Source organism: Protopterus annectens, chromosome 5.part0 (genome assembly GCF_019279795.1).
Source record: "Protopterus annectens isolate FY-2018-M chromosome 5.part0, PAN1.0, whole genome shotgun sequence".
Classification (NCBI taxonomy): Eukaryota; Metazoa; Chordata; order Ceratodontiformes; family Protopteridae; genus Protopterus; species Protopterus annectens.
In genome coordinates, this window is record NC_056735.1 from 318,756,973 (window position 1) to 318,784,439 (window position 27,467).

General features: G+C 44.8%; 1 protein-coding gene across 1 annotated transcript in view; it reads left to right on the plus strand.

Annotated features, from left to right (window-relative positions):
• ZFX (zinc finger protein X-linked) overlaps positions 1-27,467 on the plus strand; it is a 789,138-nt gene that overhangs the window by 606,669 nt on the left and 155,002 nt on the right. The window contains exon 6 of the mRNA XM_044071832.1: positions 17,805-17,942. Within this exon, the coding sequence (XP_043927767.1) occupies positions 17,805-17,942 (138 nt within the window). The remainder of the gene's footprint in view (positions 1-17,804; positions 17,943-27,467) is intronic.

A 27,467-nucleotide genomic window follows, 5' to 3' on the forward strand; every position in this document is an offset into this window, starting at 1 on the left:
TTAAATCAAATCTTAAGACTTATTTTTATAATTTAGCTTTTAGTAATGTATGTTTTTTTTGAATTTGTATTTTATTTTTTGTAACTTTGTAAAGCACTTTGGTGGCATATTTTGTCTGTAAGGTGCTATATAAATAAAATTTGACTTGACTTGACTTGACTTGATTCACTCCCTCCTGCTCCTATCAAGCCTGACAGATATTACAGGGTCCCTGAAACCCATAAGCATCTCTTTAAGGCCCACTCTGTGGATTTAGAAACTATTTCACAGGGCCCCAAAGGAGTGGCTACTTCCTCAGCCAAAAACCCTCTGCCCGTTGACAGGGAAGCTAGGTCCCTAGAGAGATGGGGCAAAAAAGTTTATACCTCTTCCACCCTTGCCATGAGGTCACTCAACTGCCTTTTTCATACGTTTCAGTACCAGGATTACTTAATGGATGATTTGCAGAAAAAGTTGGCCTCTCCTGAGCCTATAGATAGAAAGGCATTGCAGGATTTGGTTCATAACACTTAGCAGGTTAGCAATCATTTTCTTCAGTGTGGTTATGATGCATTGGAAGCTTCATGTAGGGCAGCCATGACAGGGGCCGTTATACGTAGACATGCTTGGTTGAAAGAACAGCCACTGCCAGACCATGTTAAAGTCAAGCTCCTGGATGCACCTCTGGAAAAACGGAAGCTTTTCGGTACTAATGCACAGGATGTATTGAAGTCTATTGAGGAAAAGGCAAAATCAGTACAGACTGTCAAGGATTTCCTCCAGGTTCAGCCTCCCAGATTCAGCAGGAATTGGCCTTCAAAAAATTGGTCCTTTCCAGACTCAGACAAGTTTCAAAGGGGAAAAAACAGGCGTGCTGGTAGAGGGCAATACCGAGGCTCCTACAGGGGCCGCCAATGGCAACCACCAAATTAGAGAAGTGGCGCAGGGAGTTCACCCGCACCACAGGGACAATCACAATGACTTGACTTTCAATCCGCCTACCAAGGCTCAAAGAGAAGCACCTCTAGGTGGAAAATTATCCTTATTCTCAAAGAACTGGCACATTTTAACCAAGGACAAATGGATTCTGGACATAATAGACAGAGGTTACAGGTTCCACTTCCACACCTTACCAACGAGACAAGGCATGCCAAACCTGCCACAAAATCAAAGGGCAGAGGCTCTCTTACAAATTTCAAAGCTGTTACAAATAAAAGCTATAGAAAAGGTTCCTCCTCCGGAACAAGGCCAGGGATTCTATTCAAGACTGTTCCTTGTTCCAAGAAAAGAAAAGCAATGGAGGCCTATACTGGATTTGTCCATTCTAAACACCTTTCTCATTGTGCCAAAATTCAAAATGCTGACGTTACAGCAACTCCTTCCCATGCTGGGCAAGGGGTCTTGGCTGGTTACTCTGGACCTCAAGGAGGCATACCTGCATGTCCCAATCAGACACAGTTGCAGAAGATACCTCAGATTTCTTGCAGGAACAGAGCATTATCAATTCTCAGCATTGCCGTTTGGCTTATCTACTGCGCCCAGAGTATTCACGAAATGCCTGGCATCAGTAGTTGCACATTGCAGACTCCAGGGGATTCAAATATACCCTTACCTGGACGACTGCCTTATACAAGCAGACAGCAAACAAACCTTGATAAAACACTTGGACTATGTCATTCAGTTGCTACAGGCTTTGGGATACACAGTCAACATTCAAAAATCAAGACTATTGCCATCCCAAAAGATTATTTTTCTAGGAGCAAAACTGGACACACGATCACAAATGGCTTTCCTCACAGAGGAGAAACAACAGCATTTACCAGATTACTTCAAAAGCCTAGCAAAACTTACCCAGCTGACCGCAAGGAAGATCCTGCAGGCCCTGGGTTTCATGGCATCTTGCATTCTTCTGATTCCTCTGGCAAGACTACACATGAGAAAGCTACAATGGTGCCTAAAAAGCTTATAGTCTCAACACAGCCACAACCTAGAGGACGTAATACCACTCATTCCATGCCTGCAAAGGGAATTTTTGTGGTGGGCTCAAGCAAGCCATTTAAACCAAGGCATGCCTTTCAACAAAGTTCAAGCAAGTCAAACCATTACAACGGACGCCTCAGATCATGGATGGGGGGCACACATGGAGGGCAGATGCATTCAAGGTCAATGGACTCCCACAGAAATGCCTCTGCACATAAATCAAAAAGAGATGTTGGCAGTGATACATGCAATAGAAGCCTTTGGAAAATCTCTTCAACAAGGCCATCTGCTAATAAGGACAGACAACACCACTGTCATGTGGTACATAAACAAACAAGGAGGCACTCACTCGTATCCCCTCTGCAGACTAACAATGGCTCTTTGGGAAAAGTCCCTGAAACTGAACATCCATTTGCAATCCCAGTTTGTTCCGGGCAAGGACAATGTTCTGGCGGACAGGTTGAGCAGAAATTTCATGGATCCACACGAATGGATGCTACATCCACACATTTTCTCACAAATAACAACCGCATGGGGAAGACCGGACATAGATCTCTTTGCTTCTCATCTCAATCACCACCTGGACAGGTTCTGCTCAAGGACACACCATCCTCTAGCCTGGAGAACGGATGCTCTCTCCTTCAGCTGGAATACCCTAAAAATCTATGCATTCCCGCCTCTACCATTACTCACCAAGGTGTTACTGAAGATCAAAGCAGAGCAACCAAAAGGAATATTGATAGCTCCAGACTGGCCGAGGCAGCATTGGTATCCCTTGCTACTGAGCATAACTCACACCAAACCGTGGCCCTTGCCCCAATGGCCTCTACTCCTGACTAAACACAATTACAGGACTGTTCATCAAAACCTGCAAACATTACAACTGACAGCCTGGAAGGTTCCATGACTTTGGCCCATGTCCCCCTCTCCGAAAAGGTTCAGGAAATCTTGCTGGAAGCACGCAGACCTTCCACCAGAAAAACCTATTCGGACAAGTGGAAGAGATTCATCATCTGGAATGCCAAAAAGGGCCAGGATGCATCAGTGATGAGCATACCTCAGATATTAGAATACTTGGCAGAAATGTTTCATAGTGGCCTCTCATATTCTTCCATTAAAATTCACGCTTCAGCAATCTCAGCAAATTACAACTGTGAACCACCTGTGTTTTCGCATCCCTTGCTAAAACAGTTTCTAAGAGGGATAAAGAATATCAAACCTCCCAGAAAACCACCAGTTCCTGCATGGGACCTCAACTACGTCTTGGAAAAATTAACTCTTCCTCCTTTTGAACCAGCAGCATCTTCAGAAATGCAATTTCTCTCCTGGAAAACGGTCTTCCTGTTGGCAGTTTCCTCAGCAAGAAGAGTCTCGGAAATACAGGCCCTCATGGCAGTACCTCCCTTTCTCATTTTTCATCAGGACAGAGTTTCTCTAAGGACCAATCCTTCATTCATGCCAAAAGTGATATCCAGGGTGTCTCTCAATCAAGCAATTCACCTGCCTACTTTCTTTCCCAAGCCTCAAAATAAAGGGGAAAAGCTGCTGCATACTTTAGACATACACAGACAATTACGCTACTACTTGGACAGAACAAAGACCACCAGGAAGTCTGACCAACTATTTGTAGCCTATGCTGCCGGAGTGCAAGGAAAGGCAGTCTCCAAACAAACAATTTCAAAATGGATTGGACACTGCATCAGATTCTGTTATTCCTTCCATGGAAAGGGTGTGCCAGCCAATATCAGGCCACACTCAACCAGAGCTATAGCCACATCCACAGGCTACAAAGGACATTCTAGAGGCTGCTACATGGAGCTCCGTGCATACATTTACCAAACACTACAACCTGCCTTTATACTCCAGATCCCGAGCAGGCTTTGCTTCTGCAGTCCTGCAGGGTCTTTTAGCTACACCATCCCTTGCTTAGATCCTACCACCCCCAGCTTGGCTATGGTATTCAACCCATATGTCAGGACTGTAGTTGCATTCTTGAAGTACATAGTACAGTTTTGTACCTACCATAAATGTAGATGTCCGATAGATATGCAACTGCAGTCAGGTTTTCCCTCCCTCCTACCCCTCTGCTTTTTCCTTGGGTCCATTCCCCCTCTCCTTTTTTGCTGGGGATATCTGTTATGGTGTATCTGTTTATTACTGTTGTGCATGTCTGGAATTTTTTGCATATCCATTCACAAAATTTAGCCTTCCTTGGAGGGCACCTGGCATCTGGGGCAGGAAACACTGAAGAAGATGGTGTCGGCAGATGCCTTTATACTCCAGCCGTTCTGACGTCGGGGAGGAGGCGACATCAGCCGACGCCGGACCCAGACTTTGGAATCCAGCCGACCGAGGGGCTGGCTGAGGCAGGACAACCCATATGTCAGGACTGCAGTTGCATATCTATCGGACATCTACATTTATGGTAGGTACAAAACTGTACTTTGTGGTACATCAACAAGCAGGGGGGAACCCATTCTTACTCAATCTGCAGGTTAGCCATGGCCCTGTGGAACACGGCCTTGGACAACCAAATCCATCTACAAGCTCAATTCCTGCCAGGCAAACAAAACTCACTTGCAGACGACTTAAGCAGAAATCTCCTAGACCCACACAAGTGGAAATTGGAGCCCATCACCTTCAACCTTCTTATCCAGAAATGGGGGACCCCAGAGGTGGATCTCTTTGCTTCCCCCGACAACTACCAGTTAAGCAAATTCTGTACCAGGAACCCTCACAGCAGGGCCTAGAAGGTGGATGCCATATCCTTTCAATGGGAAACCGTCTCAATCTGTGCCTTCCCCCTTTGCCCCTTCTCTCAAGAGGTTTTACTCAAGATAAAACAAGACAGGCCAAGGACAATTCTGATTGCCCCGCACTGGCCATGCCAGCAGCGGTACCCACTCCAGCGCAGCCTGACAACGGTGCCACCCTGGCACCTACACCAGACCCCCAACACTGCTTTCCTAGTAGGAGGGACAGATTTTGCATCCACAATTGCAAACCCTAAATCTTTCAGCCTGGCTTATTCCTTAAATACTCCACCAGCAACCCTAAGCAAACAGGTGCTGGATGTCATCCTGCAAGCCAGAAGGCCCAGTACTAAGAAATCCTATGCTGAAAACTGGAAAAGGTATTGTTCTTGGATTCAGTCTAAAGGAAAGGGCACAGCACTGCCCTCCTTACCTCTATTCCTGGATTACCTAACAGAACTACTCCACAGAGGCCTATCTTTCTCCTCTGTTAATGTCCATGCCTCTGCTATCTCAGCTCATTACAACACTGAGCCACCTCTATTCTCTCTCACCCTCAAACAGTTCCTGAGAGGAGCAAACAACTTAAGGCAACCAAGGAGAGCACCCACCCCTGCTTGGGACCTTAACTTTGTACTGGAAAAGCTCACGCGTCCCCCTTTTGAATCTGCTGCTTCAGCAGGGTTTAAATTCCTCTCTTGGAAAACAGCCTTGCTTCTAGCCATCACTTCAGCTAGAAGAGTGTCTGAGTTACAAGCACTGATGGCTGTGGAACCCTTCATTATCTTCCATGCTGACAGAGTTTCCCTCAGGACTAACCCTTCGTGTATGCCTAAAGTGGTGTCCAGTGTGGCTCTCAACCAATCCATCCATTTGCCTACCTTCTTCCCTAATCCTCAGAATAAAGGGGAAAGGATCCTGCACTCTTTGGACATACACAGACAGTTCAGGTTCTACCTTGATAAGGGCTAAGCCTTTCAGAAAATCTGACCAGCTGCTAGTCAGCTTTGCAACAGGGGCAGAGGGGAAGGCCATTTCAAAACAAACCATTTCCAAATGGATAGCACACGCATCCATTTCTGCTACAAGCACCATGGAAAACCAACCCCTCAGGGGGTCAGAACACATTCCACTAGGGCTACATCTGCCTTTACAACATTTCTAAGGGGACTCCCTACCAGGGACATTCTGGAAGCTGCTACCTGGAGATGTTCATCGTGTTTCACTGTTGCAGTCATTACACTTGGGTTATCCTGCTGGCAGGCTACACGCAGTCGGCCTAAATTCCAAAGTCCTGGTCCGGCGTCGGTTGCTGTTGCCTCTTCTCTGACGTCAGTGCGCCAGGGGTATAAAAGATGCAGCCGATGCCATTTTCTTCAGTCTTTCTTGCTGCGCGGTGCCTGAAGCCAAAGCAGTTTGCAAGTGCTGGCCGGCTGACTCCTGAGATTTTCGAAATCGAATTTCAGATCCGAAGACTTCATTAAAGCTAAGTACCCCGTTGGGGAAACTTTTTTCTTAATCCAGACCGATGTCAGAAAAAGTTAATAATTGTATTTCTTGTGGTAAGCAAATGCCTCATAAGGATTTTCATTCTTACTGTATTCCTTGCCTAGGCCCTGACCACGACGTTGCTAGCATTCGGTTTTGTGCTAGATTTAACCAATGCACTGTTAAGCGTCGGTACGATTTTGCCTTTCATTACTTTGGCCGAAGATTTAATTATATAATGCCATCGGAATAGCCGACGACCGGAGTTTATAAAAAGCACAAGGAAAAGGACAGGCATCCAAGGTCCAAAACCGACGACGAGGCCTCCGCTAGGCCAGTCGCCGGTTCTCAGTGAGGCGCTTTCGCAGCCCCTGACGCCCGCTACCTCAGAGCCGCAGGCCGCTTCCGACGCCCACATGGAGCCAACTAGGCCTCTAGATACTCAAGGTATTGGACACTCAGAAACTATTCCCTCAGATGGGTTCGGAGACGCTGAGCAGGCATCGGCTTCTGAGGGTGTTTTCAGACCTACACAGTTATATGTCAAAGCCAACCTCAGCTTCAAAGGCAAAGACTAAAACAGCTCTAAAGACAAAGAAACAAGTACAGCATTCTCCTGGACAGACTTCCATGCCTAAGAAACAGATGCTTAAACTGGCCGAAGACCTAATTACTTTGATCAGGGGTTACCATCCCCCTCCTGATAAGAGGCCTAGGCAAGAGATAGAATATGACTCTTCTGATCAGGTTTCCATTTCCTCTGATTCCTCTTCTGAACAGGGATACTCTCTTCCTCCCTATGAGGATTCTGATGCTGAAGAATCTATTCCTTCAGCCTCTCCTCCTGAGGATTATTCTTTTGGGGAAACCCTGCATACCATGAGGGAGCATTTTCACTGGGAGAGCCAAGATTACTCAGAATCTAAGAAAAGGCTCAGAGACTTTCTTTTACTACCTCAACACAGACCTCTTGCTATTCCACCTGTTCTAGACATTGTAGATGTATTTTCAGAGTCTGGCCTGTCTCCTGACTCTTTACCCCTTGCACCTGTTAAGCAAGACAGATACGACAGGGCTCCAGATTCTCATAAATTTCTATATAAAAACCTTGCTGCTGACCCAGAAACTATATCTCAGGGTCTCAAAGGGGTCAAGGCTTCCACTGCAAAAAACCCTGTCCCCTCTGATAGGGATTCTAGGGCACTGGACAGATGGGGGGAAAAAAGTTTACACCTCTGCTACCTTGGGTGTAAGGGCGTTAAATTGTCAGTTTCATATGCTTAAATATCAGCAATACTTAATGTCACTGCTAAAACAGAAAATGTTGACAAATTCTGAATGTTCTGAAAACAAGGAAATGCAGGATTTGTTGCATGCAGCTGAACAAGTGGGAAAGCATAGTTTGCAATGTGGTTTTCATTCACTGGAGGCCTCTTGCAGGGCCGCTGTTACGGGTTCTGTCATTAGAAGGCATGCTTGGTTAAAGCAACAGAATCTGCCTGATTATGTTAAAGCAAAATTATTGGATGCTCCATTACAGCATGATACTTTGTTTGGTTTTAAGGCAGAAGAGATGTTGAAGAAAATGGAGGATAAAGTGAAATCTATGCAGGCAGTTAAGGATTTCTTACAGGTACAGCCACCCAGATTTAGCAGGAACTGGCCTTCTAAGAATTGGTCCTTTCCAGTGTCAGACAGGCCACAAAGAGACGGATACAGACACCCTAGAGGCAGATCCCAGCCCCAAGGCCCGTACAGGCCTAAACAATGGGGTGCTTCTACCTCCAAAAGCGGAGAAGACAAATCACAGCCATATAGAAAACAGTCCCAATGACTTTCCTCGGGCAATGCCAAGCGCTTATCTTTTGGCAGCACACTTAGGGGGAAAACTAGCACTTTTTTCACAAAAGTGGCACATGATCACCCAGGACAAATGGGTCTTGAATATCGTTTCTCAGGGCTACAGGTTCCACTTTTGCACCCTTCCAAAGACAAAAGGTATGCCAGACCTGCCACACAATCAATGGGCAGAGGCACAAAAGCAAGTTTCGTCTCTCATGGACATGAGGGCTATTCACCGAGTACCACAGCAAGAGCAGGGGCAAGGATTTTACTCAAGACTTTTCTTGGTACCTAGAAAGGACAAAGCCTGGAGACCAATACTGGACCTGTCTATTCTAAACACTTCTCTGGACGTTCCAAAATTCAAAATGCTTACTCTGCAGCAGCTTCTGCCCATGCTTGGCAAGAAGGCTTGGCTTGTAACTTTGGACCTCAAAGAGGCATACCTGCATGTCCCAATCAGACAATCTTGCAGAAGATACCTCAGATTCATAGCTGGCTCAATGCACTACCAATTCTCTGCACTGCCCTTTGGCTTATCTACTGCACCCAGGGTCTTCACAAAATGCCTGGCACCAGTATTTGCATTTTGCAGACAAAGAGGACTCCAGATATATCCTTACTTGGACGACTGCCGTATTCAAGCAGAGAACAAGGACATTCTACTGAAGCATCTGGTGTTTGTAAAAAGATTACTTGCCTAGGGTACACAGTAAACAAAAATAAATCAAAACTGGTACCCTCCCAAGAGATAATATTCCTGGGTGCAGGCTTAAATACAACTGCCCAGATGGCTTATCTCATGCCAGACAAACAAAGGCAACTGACTTCTTACTTCGAAATGTTGGCAACAAAGACCCAGTTATCTGCAAGAAAAATGATGCAGCTTTTGGGCTTCACGGCATCCTGCATTCTCCTAATTCCATATGCAAGACTGCATATGAGAAAACTACAATGGTATCTAAAAAGTGTTTGGACTCAACATTTCCACAACCTGGAAACATTAATTACTGTCATTCCCTGCCTGCAACAGGAGTTTCGATGGTGGGCACAGGCCTGACACCACAACAAGGGACAGGCAGTCACTAACAACAGATGCATCAGATTATGCCTGGGGTCCCACATGGTAGGAAAATGTATTCAGGGCACATGGCCCACAAGCCAAATGCATCTTCATATCAATCAAAAAGAGATGCTAGCTGTACAGAATGCCCTGACAGCCTTCAAGGATCTACTTCATCCAGGACAGCTGTTGATAGACGGACAATACTACAGTCATGTGGTACATAAACAAGCAGGGAGGCACACATTCCTACCCCCTCTGCAGACAGGCCATGACTTTGGGGAACACAGTATTGACTTATCATGTACACCTGCAAGCACAATTCGTGCCAGGAAAGACAAATACTCTGGCAGACGAACCAAGCAGAAACCTCATGGATCCTCATGAGTGGAAACTAGATCCACAAATCTTCAGCATGATAACAAGGAAATGGGGATGCCCAGACATAGGTTCATAGGTTCATACTAGGCTATCTGCCCGAGGGCATTTACAAGCCTAGCCCATAGTTTTGTGGCTTACGCCACCCCTTTAGTATGGGGAACTATACCCATTGTTTTGCTGTGCCTCTGTCGAGCAGTGACACTGAGGTAATCCCTGGGGTATATCTGCGATCTCCCATCCATTGGTCAAGATTTCTCTTGAACAAGGCCAGCGAGGTGCTCTGCCTCACATATACCGGGATTTTATTCCACAGCATAGGGAGTCTTTGGGTGATGAATCTATCCCTCCAGCACGTCCTATTAATAGCCGTGACGAGGTTTAAGTCTCTCGCCCTTGTGGCTCTGATGGATCTAGATTTTTTGAGGTGAAGCATATTCATCAAATCTGGGTTTGACATGGTCTTGTATGTTAGGCAAAGGTCACCTCTGAGCAAGCGGTAGCGACTGAATAGAGCTGGAGTTCTTTCAGTCGGGCAGCATAGGACAGATGTTTGAGACCCTTTATCCTTTTGGTGAGGAACTTTTGTGGCCTCCAGCTGCTGCAAGTGTCGGGTCAGATACATTCGAATGGGGCATTGTACTCAATCATTGGTCTGATGAGTGATGAGTATAGGAGACTATGACCTCCCTTGATCTAGATGAGAATCCCTTCATGATAAGGTGGGCAATGTAGAAGGTCTTCCTAACTACTTTAGCTACATGGGTGTCGAATGACAGACTACTATCAACCTGGGTCCCCAGGTCCCTGATAACTTCTTCTGTGCTCAGTGGATTGCCACCTATTTGGTAGCTAGGGGTAACCTTGTTTTTCCCGAAGGGTATGACTATGCATTTTTGGCATTTAACTTTAGGCCATGGCTCTGGCACCAGTTATCCGCTTCTGTGAGACCCTTCTGAAGGATATCTGTGTCAGATGTGTTTTCTACTATGGCCAGTTTGCAGTCATCTGCAAACTTTGTCAGCCATAACCCTCCTGTGTTTGCTTGTACTTGGAAAAGTAGATGCCAAACAAGAGTGGGCCCAGGACTGAGCCCTGTGGTACACCACTTGTGACAGGCTTTGAGTCTGACATGGCGCCAGCAACTCTGACCCTGTGGGTTCTGTCACTCAGCCAGTTTGCTACCCATCTTGTGATGTATGGGTTAACATTTAAGCTGATGAGTTTTTCAATGATACCCAGTGGGGTATTGTATCAAGGCCTTTGCCAGATCGAGGTAGGCTGTATGGACTGCCTTTCCTCATCAATGGCTTTGGTGACTGTTTCAAAAGTCAACCAAGTTTAGAAGGCATGATCTGCCTTTGACAAAGCCAAACTGGGATGGATCCAAAGTCTGCAAATTTCCTATGTCTTTATTTATGAGGTCCATTATGATCCTCTCCATGGCTTTGCAGATAAGGCTTGTCAAGCTAATGGGCCGGTAATTTCCAGGGTCGGTGGAGGCACCACCTTTGTGAAGTGGGACCACAGTTGCAGTGCGCCACCCCTGGCACGTATCCAGAGGTAAGACTATGATTAAACAGCTGTCCTAGCTGTGGGTTTAATTCCTCATTGAGTTCGTGGAGCACACAGCCGGGACACCATCAGGTCCCATGGATGCTGTGTTTTTGCTTTGGAGAGAGCAGTTCTCACTTGGGCGTTGGAGATGTTTGGGGGCTGCAATCGCTGGTATAGATATCTCTCCTTTGGGGAGGGGAGAAATTTGCACTGAACCTGTCAGCCAGTATGTTGGCAATGTCTGTAGTATCAGTAATCTTCACATCATTTTGAACTAGTTCTGAGCATATCTGGGAGTTTCCTCCCAGGTTTCTAACATAGCTAAAGAAGGCCTTATGATTGTCTTTTGAGTCTTTAGCTATTTTTCTCTCAAAATTTGCTTTGGATGATTTTATGAGAGCTCTTAGTTTTTACTTATAGTGATCAAGGGTGTCTTACCTTTAAGGATTTTGCTCTATCTTGTAGTAGCTTCCTCCTTTTGTTGTAGAGTTTGTTTATGGCTGGGGTCCACCAGACTGGACGCTTGCCTTTGGTACAAAGAGTCTTTGTTTTGCTTGGGATTGCCTTATCCATGCAGTCCTGCAGGTGCTGGTAGAAGGCATTTGTAAGTGATTCAGCGGCTTGAGTACTGTTTTCCGCTGCCTCGGGGGCCTTAAAGGAGACCACACTAGTCTTTAGAAGTGTGAAGTCGGCTTCGAAGTTCTTTACTGTGGTCTTTTTTATTTCAGGTGGGGGTGGGATGAGGACCTCCAGCGAGATTAGTTTGTGATCTGATCTCACCAGTGAGGGGTATACTTCCGGTGTTGAACATTGTGCTCCCATGTTCGTGATGATGAGATCAAGTATGTTTTCTCCTCTTGTGGGGATGGTGACTAGTTGTTCCATGGCATTTGAGTTTATGAATTCCAGGAACTTTTGGGCTAGGGTGTTTGGGCTTGAGTAGTGTTCCCAGTCTATATTAGGGTAATTGAAGTCACCTAGTATGATGGTGTTTGGTGATACATTTATCCCCTCTAGTGTTTTCAGGAAGGCCATGTGAGGTTCCTGAGTTTGTGAGGGTGGCCTGTAACATGCTACAATTTGCAGAGCAGTCTTGCCTATGGTTAATTGCACCTGGATGGTCTCCGATGCATCGTGCGTTGCCACCAGTCTTGAGGTGTGGGTGTCCTTGATGAATATGGATACCCCCCTCCTTTCTTGGTATTGTCCGGATTTTGGGGCCGGAACGCATGATAAGAGGTAAAGATCTATTTATAACTGCCAACTACAGAGATTCTGCACAAGGACTTATCACAAACAGGCATGGAAAGTGGATGCTCTATCATTCAGCTGGAAAACCCTTACAGTATATGCCTTTTCTCCACTGCCTCTCTTCCCCAAGGTACTCTTAAAGGTCAGACAAGAGAAGCCAAAAATGATACTGATTGCCCCAGACTGGCCACGCCAGCATTGGTACCCAATCTTAATGAGCTTGTCTCAAGGCCCAGCCTGGACATTACCTCAAATTCCTCATTTACTGACCCAACAAAACAGTCAGATCCTGCACAGCCAACTCAGAACCCTAAATCTGGCTGCATGGCGGATAATGTAACCTTTCAGAACACACCTCTCTCTAAAGCAGTTATGGATGTTATTTTAGAGGCCAGGAGGCCCAGCACCAGAAAATTTTATGCAGAAAAATGGAAGAGATTCTGTGCTTGGAACCAGGCACAAGGAATTGACACGCTTGTACTAAATATTCCTCAGATTTTACAATACCTAACTGAGATGCTGGACAAAGGCCTATCCTTCTCATCAGTTAAGATCCATGCCTCTGCCATTTAAGTGCATTACAATACGGACCCACCAATTTTTTCACATCCACTGCTAAGGCAATACCTCAGAGGGGCCAAAAACATAAGACCTCCAAGGAGAGCACCAATACCTGCATGGGACCTCAATTTTGTCTTGGAAAAACTTACACTGCCTCCTTTTGAGCCAGCCAATACAGCTGAGATCAAGTACTGATCATGGAAAACAGCTCTGCTCCTAGCAGTAACTTCAGCAAGAAGAGTTTCGAGTTACAGGCACTAATGGCTGTGGAACCTTTTATTATATTTCATCTGGACAGGGTTTCTCTAAGGACACACCCAACATTTATGCCTAAGGTAGTGTCCAGTGTGGCTCTTAACCAAACCATTCATTTGCCTACCTTTTATCCAAACCCACAGAATAAGGGGGAGATACTTCTGCATTCTTTGGACATACACAGGCAGCTACGCTTCTACTTGGACAAAACTAAAGCTTTCAGAAAACTGAGCAACTCTTAGTGGCATATGCTGCAGGATCGCAAGGAAAATCTTTTTCAAAGCAGACTATTTCAAAATGGATAGGCCAATGCATTCGTTTCTGCTATTCACAATATGGCAAATCAGTACCTAAGAGCATTAGGCCACATTCAACCAGAGCGGCAGCCACTTCAGCACCCTTCCTCAGAGGAGTACCAACCAAGGACATTTTAGAGGCTGCAACTTGGACTTCACTGCACACTTTTACAAAGCACTACCACTTGCCTCTTTACTCTAAATCCAGAGCAGGCTTTGCCACTGCAGTTTTTCAGGGCATTATAGCCACTCCTAACTCTATTTAGGCCCAGCCACCCAACCTCAGCTTTGGGATTCAATCCAAGTGTAATGACTTCAACAGTGAAACACGATGAACATAGTACAGTTGTGTACCTACCATAAATGTAGATGTTCGAGTGTATTCACTGTTGTAGTCCAGGTTACCCTCCCTCCATCCCCCTTTCATTGCTGGGACTTATCTGTACTTCTCTATTCTATACAACCTATGTGGTGTATTTGCTTGTAGATAAAGATATTGTTTATGTTAGTGCATGCTTCTTTATGAGCAGAATATTTAGCCTACCCTTTTGGGGGCATGACATCTGGGGAAAGAAAAACTGAAGAAAATGGCATTGGCTGCATCTTTTATACCCCTGGCACACTGATGTCAGGGCAGAGGCGACAGCAACCGATGCTGGACCAGGACTCTGGAATTCAGGCCAACTGCGGGTAGCCTGCCAGCAGGATAACCCAAGTGTTATGACTGCAATAGTGAATACACTCGAACATCTACATTTATGGTAGATACACAACTGCACTTTCTGTTCACACCTTCACCAAGCATTACCACCTGCCTATCTTTTCCAAATCCAGGGCAGAATTTGCTACAGCAGTCTTGCAAGGTGTGCTAGCCAGCCCTAACGCTTCTTGGCTGCCTCCACCCTTCCTCAGCTTTGGGAATCAACCCAAGTGTGATGACTGCAACAGTGAAACACAAAGAACACGGTACAGTTGTGTACACTTACCATAAATGTAGATGTGCGAATGCAGTCCTGGTTTCCTCTTTCTTTCTCTCTCCTCTCTGGCTATTCCTACTGGTATTGGTATTTACTTTTTAATGGTGGTGTTTTTCCACACCAATTCCTAGCTCCCTATTTGGGGGCTCCTGACATTTGGGGCAAGAAAAACTGATGTAATGGTGTCGGCTGCCTGTTTTAATACCCCTGATGTCATAGAAGAAGTGACAGCATCCGACGCAGAAATACTAAGTCGCTGGTATTCGGGACGACTGAGGGCTACCTGCAGGCAGATAACCCAAGTGTAATGACTGCAACAGTGAGTACACTCAAACATCTACATTTATGGTAAGTGTACACAACTGTACTTTTCACCTACTGCAGTCAGGACTACAAACACTGCTGGCTCAAGGCACCATCAAATCAGTGCCTGTGTCTGTGAAAGGAAGAGGTTTCTACTCCAGGGTTTTCCTGGTCCCAAGAAAAGACTGTCCTTGGAGACCAATTCTGGATCTCTCTCTTCTCATCTTCCTACCTTCAGGATGTTAACGTTACCATCTCTTTTCCCTCTCTTGCTTTCCCAAGGCTTTATGGACACCTTAGATATAAATGATGCCTACCTTCACATCCCCATAAAGCCCACCTTCAGAAAATACTTGAGGTTCTTGGTGGGCCCTTCTCACTATCAATTCTATGCCTTGCCGGCTTTCCACTGTTCCCAGGGTATTCACCAAATGTTTGGCTCCCGTGATTGCCTTTTGCAGGACAAAGGGAATCCTGATACGCCCTTATCTGGATGACCTGCTTATACAGGCAGACAGCAAGGAGACCCCCCCTGCAACATATACTCCTTGCTATTTCCCTCCTGCAGTCCCTGGGATTTCAGATCAACTTCCCCAAATCCCACCTGGAACCTTCTCAAGTATTGTCTTCTTGGGGTGCAGAATTCGAACAGACATTATGAAAGCCTACCTCACCCACCAAAAGGTGGAGAGCTTGACAGAACACCTACTTCTGGTCCTTCAGTGAACAGAATTGACAGCAAGTCAGTACCTCAGGCTCCTGGGCTTACATGGCAATCACTATCCCCATGTTACCATTAACATGACTCCATATGAGAAAGTTGCAGTGGTACCGAGGGTCAGTCTGGACCCAGCAATCCCACCCCCTGTAGTACAGGGTTTCCCTCTGCCTCATACTAGAAGATCAAGTGTTGTTTGAAACAAGTGACCCTCAATCCAGGTCTTCCCCTCCAACCACCCCATCCTACACAGGTTATGCTCACAGATGCCTCAGACTTGGGCTGGGGAGCAACTCTGGGCCATCAAAAAGTGCAGGGGCTGTGGCTGGAGCCACACAAAAAAAGAACATATTGATGTTCGAGAGATGCGGGCAATTCTCCTGGCCCTTCGATGCTCCCAACTCTGTCTACACCAGAGACCACTTAAGATCTTTACAGACAATACCACAGCACTTTGGTATCTCAACAAACAGGGGGGGGGGGGCAAATCTTACTTGCTTTGCAGACTAGCTCTCCTAGTCTGGATCTGGCCACCTCACAGGGTGTTACCCTGCAGGTGGTCTACATTTCTTCTCTACAGAACTCCCAGACAGACTCTCTCAGCAGAAACATCATAGACAACTACAAATGGATGCTGCACAGGGATGTCTTCCTGGACCTGGTCCACCGGTGGGGTGCACCTCAAATAGACCCGTTTGCTTCCTCCATCAACAGGTAACTTCCTTGCTTCCGCACCAGGCTACCACATCCTCAGGCATTGGCAACCAATGCCTTCTCAGTCTCTCGCCTCTCCTGCAGGAGATTCCTCAGGTTCTGTACTGGCTCATCTCTTCAGTTTATTACTTTGCCTTTTGAGTTTTCCACATCCCTAAGAGTTTAGTGTCTGACACCAGCGAGTTTGCCAAAGTCAGAGAATTTAGATTTTTCTCTACTATTCCAGGCTGCATTACCACAGACCCTGTTGCAACATCTCCACTTCACCCTCAACCTCCTCTTGCAGTTAGGGTTCACTGTCGACTACAAAATGTCCTCCCTCTAGCCCACTAGGGAACTAGTGATTCTGGGCTGCAGATTGGACACTATAAGGTGTAGTAAGCCTGTTTGCCTTTGCCTCAGGAAGAAGTGCAAAACCTTACAGCTTACTTTAACAGCCTTTCCTCCTTCAACCAATTCTCAACAGTGGAAATCCTATGAGATTCATGGAAACCGTTGTCCATGTGCTCCCTCTATCCAGGTTGCATATGAGGAAAATTCAGTGGTAGCTGAAAATAGTATGGTCCCAGCAATCTCATTCTCTAGACATTGATAACCTTCATACCTTATCTGAGAAAGGATCTTCCATGGTGGTTTGACCAGGTGCAACGCAACCCAGCAATCCCTTCATCCCACCTGCCCCAGTTCAGGAGATGTACACACGTCTGCTCAGGCACTCAAGTCCAGGACAGATGGCAGCCCAGACTCCAAAAGGAGCACATCAGCATGAAAGAGAGAACACTCCTCATCCAAGCTCTTCATGTCATCTCACATATCCGGAAACCCGGTCCTCTTCGAGTATTCACATACAACATGATGGTCATGTGGTACATAAACAATCGATGAGGCACCAGATCATACCAACTGTGCAGGCTAGCACAGAAGGTGTAGGATCTTGCCACCCAGAAAAGCATGTCCCAACTAGCCAAATGCATCCCATCACAGGGCAGTATGTGTTGGCAGACTCATTAAATAGGGCCTTGAAAGGACCCCCATGAATGGACCCTGAACAGACAAGTCTTCCTGGGCATACTCCACTGTTGGGGGATATCTCCGATTTATTTGCCTTTGAGAGCAACAAACAGTTGCCCCCTTTTGCACTGTGAACCCTTTCCCAACAGGCTGGAAGACAGATGCTTTCTCTTTTTAGTGGACAGGAAAGTTTCTCTTTGCCTTCCCCCACTATCTCTTATTCCAAGGGCTCTACTAGAGACCCAAAAAGAAAAAACAAAACTCTTACTAGTGGCTCCATTCTGGCCAAGATGGTGTTGGTCCCTCTTCTTTTTCATATATGATGAAAGGGGCAAGCTGCTCCAGGGAATCATTCAAGATTTTGCAGCTTTCCTTTTCCAAAATTTCCAAGGGATTTTCTCTCTCTTCATCCAGTTTTGGCAAAAAGTAGACTAAACTGTCTGGTGGAAAGTCATGCATCTCTATAGCATGGAATCAAAAGACTGCAGAAAATGTGCCAACAAGAATCATTAAGGAGAAAGTACCACCTGTCAGTCACTGCACAGAGCCCACTCAAAGCTCATCTGATACATTGAATGCTCACACCTTGTATTTGTGACCGTTAATTTGCAAACCAAATGTCCATTAATCATTTCTGTTGACTGACAGCTTCTTTCGTTTTCCCCTTTATGCTTTTAGGTGTTGCAGAAATTGCTGATCAGGTCTACATGGAAGTTATAGTGGGAGAAGAGGATGCATCTGTAAATCGTGAACAACAACTAGATGATTCAGACTTGAACAAAACCTTTATGCCTATTGCTTGGGCAGCAGCTTATGGTAAGTGGATAAACTGTGTTATAAAGTAGCAAAAATTTGTATAATTTTTGTAATCTTAAATATATCTTGAGTTGTTCTCAGCATTTGAATCCTGCTGATGTTCTTCGTGTTTCACTGTTGCAGTCATTACATTTGGGTTATCTGCTTTGCAGTAGCCCTCAGTTGGCCTGATAAACAAAGTCTTGGGTCCTACGTCGGTTGCTGTCTCCTCTTCCGTGATGTCAGGTCATCAGGGGTATAAAACATGCAGCCAATGTCATTACATCAGTCTTTTTTGCCGTGCGGTGCCCAAAGCAGAAGCAGTTCGCAAGTGCCAGTCGGCCGACTCCTGAAATTTTCGTTTTTGAGTTTCAGAACCGAAGTCTTCAACTAAAAGCTACGTACCCCGTTTGGGAAACTTTTTCTTGCTCTAAACCGATGTCAGTAAAAGTAAATAATTGCATTTCTTGCGGAAAGCAAATACCTCATAAAGATTTTCATTCGTACTGTATTCCTTGCCTAGGCCATGACCACGACGTACCTCGCTGTCAGTTTTGTGCCTTATTTAAACCATGAACTGTACGTCATCAGTATATCTGCGCGTCTAAATATTTTGGTGCTCGGTTCAATTATCCTGATATGTTTCGGTAAGCCACTCGACTACCGACAGTCCGAAAAAACGCAAAGATAAAGACAGAGACAGGCCTCCCAGTTCACCGGTACTCAGTGAGGCGCTTTTGCAGCCCCTGATACCCGCTTCTTCAGATTCGCAGGCCTCTACTGAGACCCATTTGGAGTCCGGTGTGCTGCGAGATGCTTCAACTGTGGAACCTGCGGTTGTCTCTACCTTGGATGGGTCCAGAGCCGTTCTGCAGGCACCGGCTTCTGAGGGTGTATTCAGGCCTATGGACTTGCATATTAAATCAACGCCATCCTCTTCAAGCCTAAAACTCAAACCATGCCTAGAAAACTGACACCCAGACCACATGGTCAGGCCTCTATGCCTAAAGACTGAATGATAAGAATGACTGAAGATCTTATTACTTTAATCAGGAGAAACCAACCTTCCCCCTCTAAGAGACCTAAGACTGAGTTTGCTTATGATACTTCTGACCAGGTTTCTGAAATTTCTGTTTTCTCTTTACCCTTATCTACCTATGAGGATTCTGATGCTGAGGACTCTATTCCCTCTGCTCACCCCCCCCCCCCCCCCAGAGGAGTTCTCTTTTGGTGAAACCTTGCATACTCTCAGGGGGCATTTTCGTTGGGAAAGTCAGGATTTGTCTGATTCTAAAAAGAGGCTTAGGGATTTCTTACTCCTGCCCCAGCACAGGCCTTTAGCTATACCTCCTGTACTGGACATTGTTGATGATGCCTTTTCGGAATCTAGCATGGCCCCTGACTCCTTACCTCCTGCTTCCAGGAAGCCTGATAGATATTACAGGGTTCCTGACTCACAGGTTCCTTTTCAAAATTCCTACTGCGGATCCTGAAACCATTTCACAGGGCCTCAAGGGCATTAAAGCTACTACTGTCAAAAATCCTACCTCCTCTGATAGAGACTCCAGGGCGCTGGATAGATGGGGTAAGAAGGTATACACTTCTGCAACTTTGGCCATTAGGGCCTTGAATTGCCAGTTTCATATGTTAAATTATCAGCTGCATATTATTGGATTGCTTAAACAAAAAATTATGTTTCCTGATTGTGCTGAAAATAAGGATTTACAGGATTTAATGCATTCTGCTGAACAAGTTGGTAAACATACATTGCAATGTGGTTTTGATTCACTAGAGGCAACTTGCAGGGCTGCGGTAACTGGGTCTGTACTTAGAAGGCATGCTTGGCTTAAGGAGCAATTCTTACCAGATCATGTTAAAGTGAAATTACTGGATGCTCCCTTAAATCTGGACCGCCTGTTTGGCAACAGGGCAGAAGAAGTTCTTAAAAAGATGGAGTAAAAAGCTAAATCTATGCAAACTGTTAAATATTATTTACAAATACAACCTCCAAGACTTAGTAGGCATTGGCCTTCTAAGAATTGGTCCTTTCTTGCCTCTTCCAGACCTTCTCAGTCCAAACCAAGATCCAGCGGAGCACCCAGGCTTCAGTCCCAGGGGACTTACAGGACTAAGCAGTGGGGGGCCTCCACTTTCAAATCTGGAAGTAATAAAACTCCCCCTATGGTAAACTGTCTCTATGACTTATTTTTAAAACTTCCAAGCACTTCTCAACTGACTGCCCCTTTGTGGGGAAAGATTGAACTTCATGCAAAGAACTGGGGACTCATTACCCAGGACAAATGGGTTTTAAATATAGTGTCCCAAGGATATGGTTTTCACTTTCACACGTTACCAACTCCAAGCGGTTGGCCAGATCTACCTCCAAATCAGTGGGCAGAGGCCCAAAAGCAAGTACTCTGTCTCTTAAGCATAGGGGCTATTCAGTTGGTACCAGAAGAAGAAAAGTGACGTGGCTTCTACTCGTGATTTTTCCTGGTACCCAGAAAAGACCATTCATGATGTCCTATCCTGGACCTGCCTACTTTAAACACCTTTTTGGTGATTCCAAAATTCAAGATACTGACTCTTCACCAGTTGCTTCCTATGCTAAGCAAAGATGCCTAGTTGGCGACACTAAATTTAAAGGAAGCATACCTGCACATCCCAATCAGGGAATCTTGCAGAAGATACCTACGCTTCAAAGCAGGCTACACACATTATCAGTTCTCTGCACTGCCCTTTGGCTTATCTACTGCACACAGGGTATTCACAAAGTGCCTAGCTGCAGTCATTGCATTTTGCAGTCAAAGAAATATTCAAATATACCAATACCTGGACGATTGTCTAATTCAGGTAGAAAACCAGGACATACTTTTGAATCATCTGACTTTTGTACATTGGGTGCTAACTTGTCTGGGGTGCACTATAAATGAAAAGAAATCACACCTGGTACCCTGTCAACAAATTATATTCCTGGGAGCAAGCTTGAATACAACTTCTCAGATGGCTTTCCTCATGCCAGAGATACAAATTCACTTAACAACCTACTTCAAACAAGTGGCCACAAAAATCCTTTTATCTGCAAGGCAAATACTACAAGGCTTGGAGTTCATGGTCTCCTGCATTCTTCTAATTCCATATGCAAGACTGCATATGAGGAAACTACAGTGGTATCTAAAAAGCCTATGGTGTCAACATTTTCAGGATCTTGATGCAATGATTCCCATCATTCCTTGTCTATGCCTAGAGTTCCTTTGGTGGGCAGAGGCCTGCCACCAAAACAAGGGACTACCATTCACACTAACCCCCGCTGCGCAAACCCTAACAGATGCATCAGACTATTCATGGGGGGTGCACCTGGCAGGGAAGTGCATTCAGGGCAAATGGAGCCCAATTCAAATGCACCTTCACATCAATCATAAAGAAATGCTAGCTGTACAGAATGCTCTGAGAACCTTCAAGGACCACATTCTTCCAGGACAATTAATGGTAAAGAAGGACAACACCACTGTTATGTGGTACATAAACAAGCAGGGGGGTACACATTCTTACCCCCTCTGCAGACTAGCCATGGCATTGTGGAACACAGCCTTGAGTTACCAAGTGCATCTACAAGCTCAGTTCTTGCCTGGAAAATTGTACTGGCAGATGGAGTAAGCAGAAACCTCATGGACCCACACGAGTGGAAACTGTAACCGAGGATTTTCAACATGTTGACAAGCAAATGGGGGAGCCCAGATATAGACCTGTTCGCCTCCCCCCAGAACTATCAATTGAAAAAAAATTGCGCAAGGACTCCCTACAGACAAGCTTGGAATGTGGATGCTCTGTCCTTCAGCTGGAAAAACCTATCAGTTTATGCCTTTCCTCCTCTGCCTCTGCTCTCCAAAGTACTACTAAAGACCAAACAAGGCAAACCAAGGATGATTTTGATTGCACCAGCCTGGCCATGCCAACACTGGTACCCTCTACTGCGCCGTGTCACTGTTGGCCCCATGGCACCTGCCTCAGACTGCTACCCTGCTGTCTTAGCAGGAGAACCAGATTCCGCACCCTCCACTTCAAACACTGAACCTAGCAGCCTGCCTAATTACCTAATCTCTCCTTTACCATCCCATAGTAAACCAGTGATGGATGTCATTTTAGAGGCAAGGGGCCTAGTTCTAGAAACTCTTATACTGAAAAATGGAAAAGATTCTGTGCCTGGAACCAATCTCAAGGGATGAGCACAGCAGTGCCCAATTTACCTCAGATTTTACAATAGTTAACTGAGATGCTTCACAAGGCCCTGTCTTTTTCCTCAATAAAATTCATGCCTCAGCCATTTCAGCTCATTATAACACAGAGCCTCCCATCTTCTCTCATTCTGTGCTCAAGCAGTTCCTCAGAGGGGCCAAAAAATTTAAGACCACCCAGGAGAGCTCCAACTCCAGCCTGGGACCTTAACTTTGTATTGGAGAAACTCACCCTTCCTTTTTTTGAGCCAGCTGCTACTGCAGATTTAAAATTCCTTTCTTGGAAAACAGCTTCCATTTTAGCCATCACTTCGCAAGAAGGGTATCTGAATTACAGGCCCTTATGGCAGTGGAACCTTTCTTCATCTTTCATGCGGACAGGGTGTCCCTCAGGACCAATCCCTCTTTCATGCCAAAGGTGGTATCCAGTGTGCCTTTAATCTGTCCATTCATTTGCCAATCTTCTTTGCTAATCCACAGAAAAAAGGAGAATGGATACTGCATTCCTTAGATGTGCACAGACAACTTAGATTCTACTTGCACAGGACTAAACCTCAAAGGAAATCTGAACAACTGTTGGTGGCAATTTCTGCAGGGACAGAGGGGAAGGCTATTTCAAAGCAAAACATTTCCAAATGGGATAGGCCATTGCATTCATTTCTGCTGTAAGCACCATGGAAAACCTATCCCACAGGGGATTAAACCCCACTCACCAGGGCTGCATCTACCTCTACAGCCTTTCTCAGAGGTGTACCTACCAGGGACATCCTAGAAGCTGCTACTTTGAGTTCTGTACATACTTTCACCAAGCATTACCATTTGCCATTTTTCTCTGAATCCAGAGCTGGCTTTGCCACTGCAGTTTTGCAGGGCCTTATAGCTGGTCCTAATGCTATCTAAATTCCTTCTCCCATCCTTAGCTTTAGGAATCTACCCAAATGTAATGACTGCAACAGTGAAACATGAAGAACATAGTACAGTTGTGTACACTTACCATAAATGTAGATGTTCGAGTGTATTCCCTGTTGCAGTCCTGGTTACCCTCCCTCCAGCCCCCTGACTTTTTTTGGCTGTACCTCTTCTCTCATTTTCAATGCTTAAAAGCTTTTTGGTGCATTTGCTTTTTTGTTTGAGGTATAACCTTGTATATTTATAGATTTGTTTCCCATTAGGTGGGCACATGACATCTGGGGCAAGAAAAACTGATGTAATGACGTCGGCTGCATATTTTTATACTCCTGACGACCTGACGTCACAGAAGAGGAGACAGCAACCGACATAGGACCGAAGACTTTTTTAATCAGGCTGACTGAGGGCTACTGCAAGCAGATAACTCAAATGTAATGACTGCAACAGTGAATACACTCGAACATCTACATTTATGGTAAGTGTACACAACTATACTTTTAACTGATCAGCTAGAGGCAGAAGCATTCATATGTTAAGTTTGTGATACCTGCAGTGTGCTTAAATCTGCAGTGTAGAAAACTGCATGTCCCAGCCATTTTTTTAGGTTCTTGTTGAAATTCCAAAGAATACATTTGAAGTCCTAGAAAAAGGCGACTGAAATTATAGAAAATGCACACTGAATCTAAGTTTGGAATATATCAGAGTATTGTCATTACCCAAGGTACTTGTTGTCTCATCTCAGTATATTTAAGTAGCAGGATATGAGAGGCACACATAGCCCCCACATTGGGTTGGTGCATTAAGGGCCAAAGTATAGTGCAAGTTTTGAAGTTTGGTAGTTGGTTTACAGTAAGAGTTGATTTTGGAACCGCAGTATGTGCTCAAGTACCATCAGCTTGAGTGTCATGTAGTTGATGGTTGCTCATTTTCACTTTAGTTTGCAGTGCAAGCAGAAAATGGGTAACTTGCAGAACCAGGTTTTTTTGGGGGGGGGGGGGGGGATCAAGCCCATGGCTGTGCTGCAAACCTCTTTTCTCTGTACGTGTTGCCTCCAGGAAAACACAGATTCAGAGAAAGTATTTTTAGGATTCGTAGCTGTGTATTCAATACACAAACAAACACTACACTCAGCCTCAAGCAGTTAGCACCTGAATTGGTAAAATGTTGCCAGCTGTAATAGAACCTGTTATTTTTTTTGTTTGGGCAGGACTTTGTCATTGGTGTCTCACTTCTGAATGGGAGTCACCTTGGTATGTTTTTTGACCTTTGCTTTTTTTTTAAATATTAATTGAAATTTACCATTAAAGTTTTCACTGTATTGTAGATCTTCATTATTAGAATTTAAAGTGCATGTTGCTACACTCATTTCAGTGTCTTGATGCTGGGTAGAATGTGTATGATGGGAGTGGTGGTGTAGGATTTAAGGATATATTAAAGATGATCTGGATGTGTAGTACAAAAGGATAAGGCAGTATGCTGTTTAATAAAAAAAAAAAAAAAAGCTTTATCCTATAATCGTAGGTTTGATTCAGTCATCCTCCATTTACCTGCTGTGCTGTTGTGGGGAGGTCACGAACTAGGCAGTACTCTTGCCTTAAAAGAAAGTAGACTTCTAGCCAGATGTTTAAAAAATTAATATTCATTGAGATATTTTATATTCTTGTGTACCATACATACGTTTGTTTACTTCAGTAAGTCAAATGATGCATAGTGTGTATCATTTCCTTCCTAAAAAAAAAAAAAAAGAAAGAGTCCCACTCCCACTTGTTTCAGTTCCCTTCACTGGAGAAATTAAGTTGTTCAGTCAAGCAGTTCTGATTTCTGGAGTAGTGCCTGATGTGTGGAAATAGTATACCTTCCAAGTAGAAGGCATTTCAGTTGTCACCAGGTTTCTTTGAGAGAGATGGCTTTTGCATCATTTAATCTCTTACTTGGATTTTCATTATTATTGTTGTTTTCAATTAGGATTTTGAGTTCTGACTAGTTTAGGTGCAGACCACCACTTTGCTATTTGCTTCTTGTCTACAGGAAGACTGTGTGCCCACATTACCTAATGTTGTTGCAGCATTGTTTGTTTATCTAGCCTCTGCTGTCTCCGTTAATTTTACTTTTTCACAGTTTTTCTGTCTGCAGTTTTCATTGCTTCTTCAAGGACAGTGATAACCTGAAATTTTATTTATTTATTTATTTAACATGTTTTTACCGGGAAAGCCCATCTGGGATAGAGCCCATTTTCATCAGAGGCCCAGGGAGAAATGCTCCTGATGCATGTCTTTGGAATTTTTCTGGTCTTCTGTTTTTGAGGTTTGTTTAGACTTGAACATCCTTAAAGGAGAACCACACACAAAAACTGAGAAAGAACATATGTGTTTTAGCAAATATTCTACATTGCTAATGTGTCTGTATCAAAGTAAATGATTATTATTATTTTCCAGTTTGTTATACCCCAAAATAATTTGATAGAGGCTGCCATGGCTGGCATGATTTTGTTTTACAGTCAATGCTTTCACCTTCCTGATGTCATGTTAGAGGGACAGAAAGAAATCCTCATGATGAGGGGATCATTTACTCTGGTTCTCTCTCATCCGTGTACAACATTGCTGTGACTACCTACTTTATACTGTCTGCATCCATCCACATTTTTAGTTACTTTGCTTCCTTTGATTTTCATTAGTGGCCATCTCTGTTGCAGCATTTTAAGGAATATTTGAATGACAGGCTTCAAAATGTATCCGAGTTAATTGTTCTTTTCAAAGTAGCAACTGTCGTTTAGTATGCAAACAAAATAAGTGAACTGAAACACGGCCAGAATTACTGCTTAAAATATTTAATATGGTGAGCGTTTCACAGGCTCAACCACTCGCTTCTTCAGACCAAAAGGAACAACTACAGTAACTCTGGTGTGTTTCAGTTTGCTTATTTTGTTTGTATTTTATTTGTGTTTTGGTTGTTATAAGTGAACCGTTAATCGCAGTTTTGTTGAACTATTGATGTTATGTAGTCCAATCTCGCCTACATTCTTACCCGTGGGTTCGGAGCCGAATGTCGGCAACGACTCTGCCATACTTTTAGCTCGAAGTCTTTCTGTTGGCTGGACTAAGATGGTATCCCATGCTGCACTGCTCTCTATCCCCAGATCTCATTTGCCGCTTGTGTAGCTCGGTGGTGGTCTCTCTCTTGGCTGTGGCTAAGTACCTTTTTCTTTATAACAGAGAAGTTTTTTGCAAAAAAAGCTATTTTCATAGCTATTTGTGTGTGTTTTTTTTTTTTAAAGTTGTGTTTTTCTCTTATAGCGTGTTCTTGTGGTATTCCACTAGCTGTTTCCAATGGGCTAGGCCAGTTTCAGTTAGAGGACCTAGTCTGTCCCCTTGCTTTCCTTGTGTGCTTTTTCCCTTGGGCTAAAACCATTTAAATTAGAGGAATTAGTCCCCCCCCCCCCCTGTTGTACGTGTGTCTAAGGACCGTTTCAGTTAGAGGTCTTTGTGGTGTACTGTTTGTTTGTCTTGTTCCCGTGCTTATGGCTGTTTGACCGTTGGTCTAGTTTTGAGTTAGTTACTTGATGTTTGTGGTAACTATGTCTAAAGATGCTAAGGCGCAAAAGCCCTCTGGCTTTAAAAAGTGCTCCAAGTGCAGTTATAAGATGTCCATCACTGATGGACACTCTGTTTGGGTGTACTGTCTGGGAGTGATTCACCTACAGGAATCGTGTAGATGTTCATCGTGTTTCACTGTTGCAGTCATTACGCTTGGGTTATCCAGCTGGCAGGCTACCCGCAGTAGGCCTGAATTCCAAAGTCCTGGTCCAGCGTCGGTTGCTGTCGCCTCTTCCCTGATGTCAGTGCGCCAGGGGTATATAAGATGCAGCCAACGCCATTTTCTTCAGTCTTTCTTGCCGAGCGGTGCACGAAGCAAAAGTGGTTCGCAAGTGCCGGTCGGCCGACTCCTGAGATTTTCGAATTTGAATTTCAGATCCGACGTCTTCAATAAAGCTAAGTACCCCATTGGGGAAACTTTTTCTTGCTCCAGTCCGATGTCCGTAAAAGTTAACAATTGTATTTCTTGTGGTAAGCAAATACCTCATAAGGATTTTCATTCTTACTGTATTCCTTACCTAGGCCCTGACCACGACGTTGCTAGTTGTCAGTTTTGTGCTAGATTCAACCAACGCACTATTAAGCGTCTGTTCGATTTGAGTCCATAAAAAGTGCAAGGACAAAGAAAAAGACAGCATCCGAGGTCCAAAACCGACGACGAAGCCCCTTCTAGGCCAGTCGCCGGTTTTCTGTGAGGCGCTTTCGCAGCCCCTGACACCCGCTACCTCAGAGCCACAGGCCGCCTCCGACTCCCACGTGGAGACAGACCTCTGGAAACTCAAGGTATTGGGCCTACGGAAACAATTCCC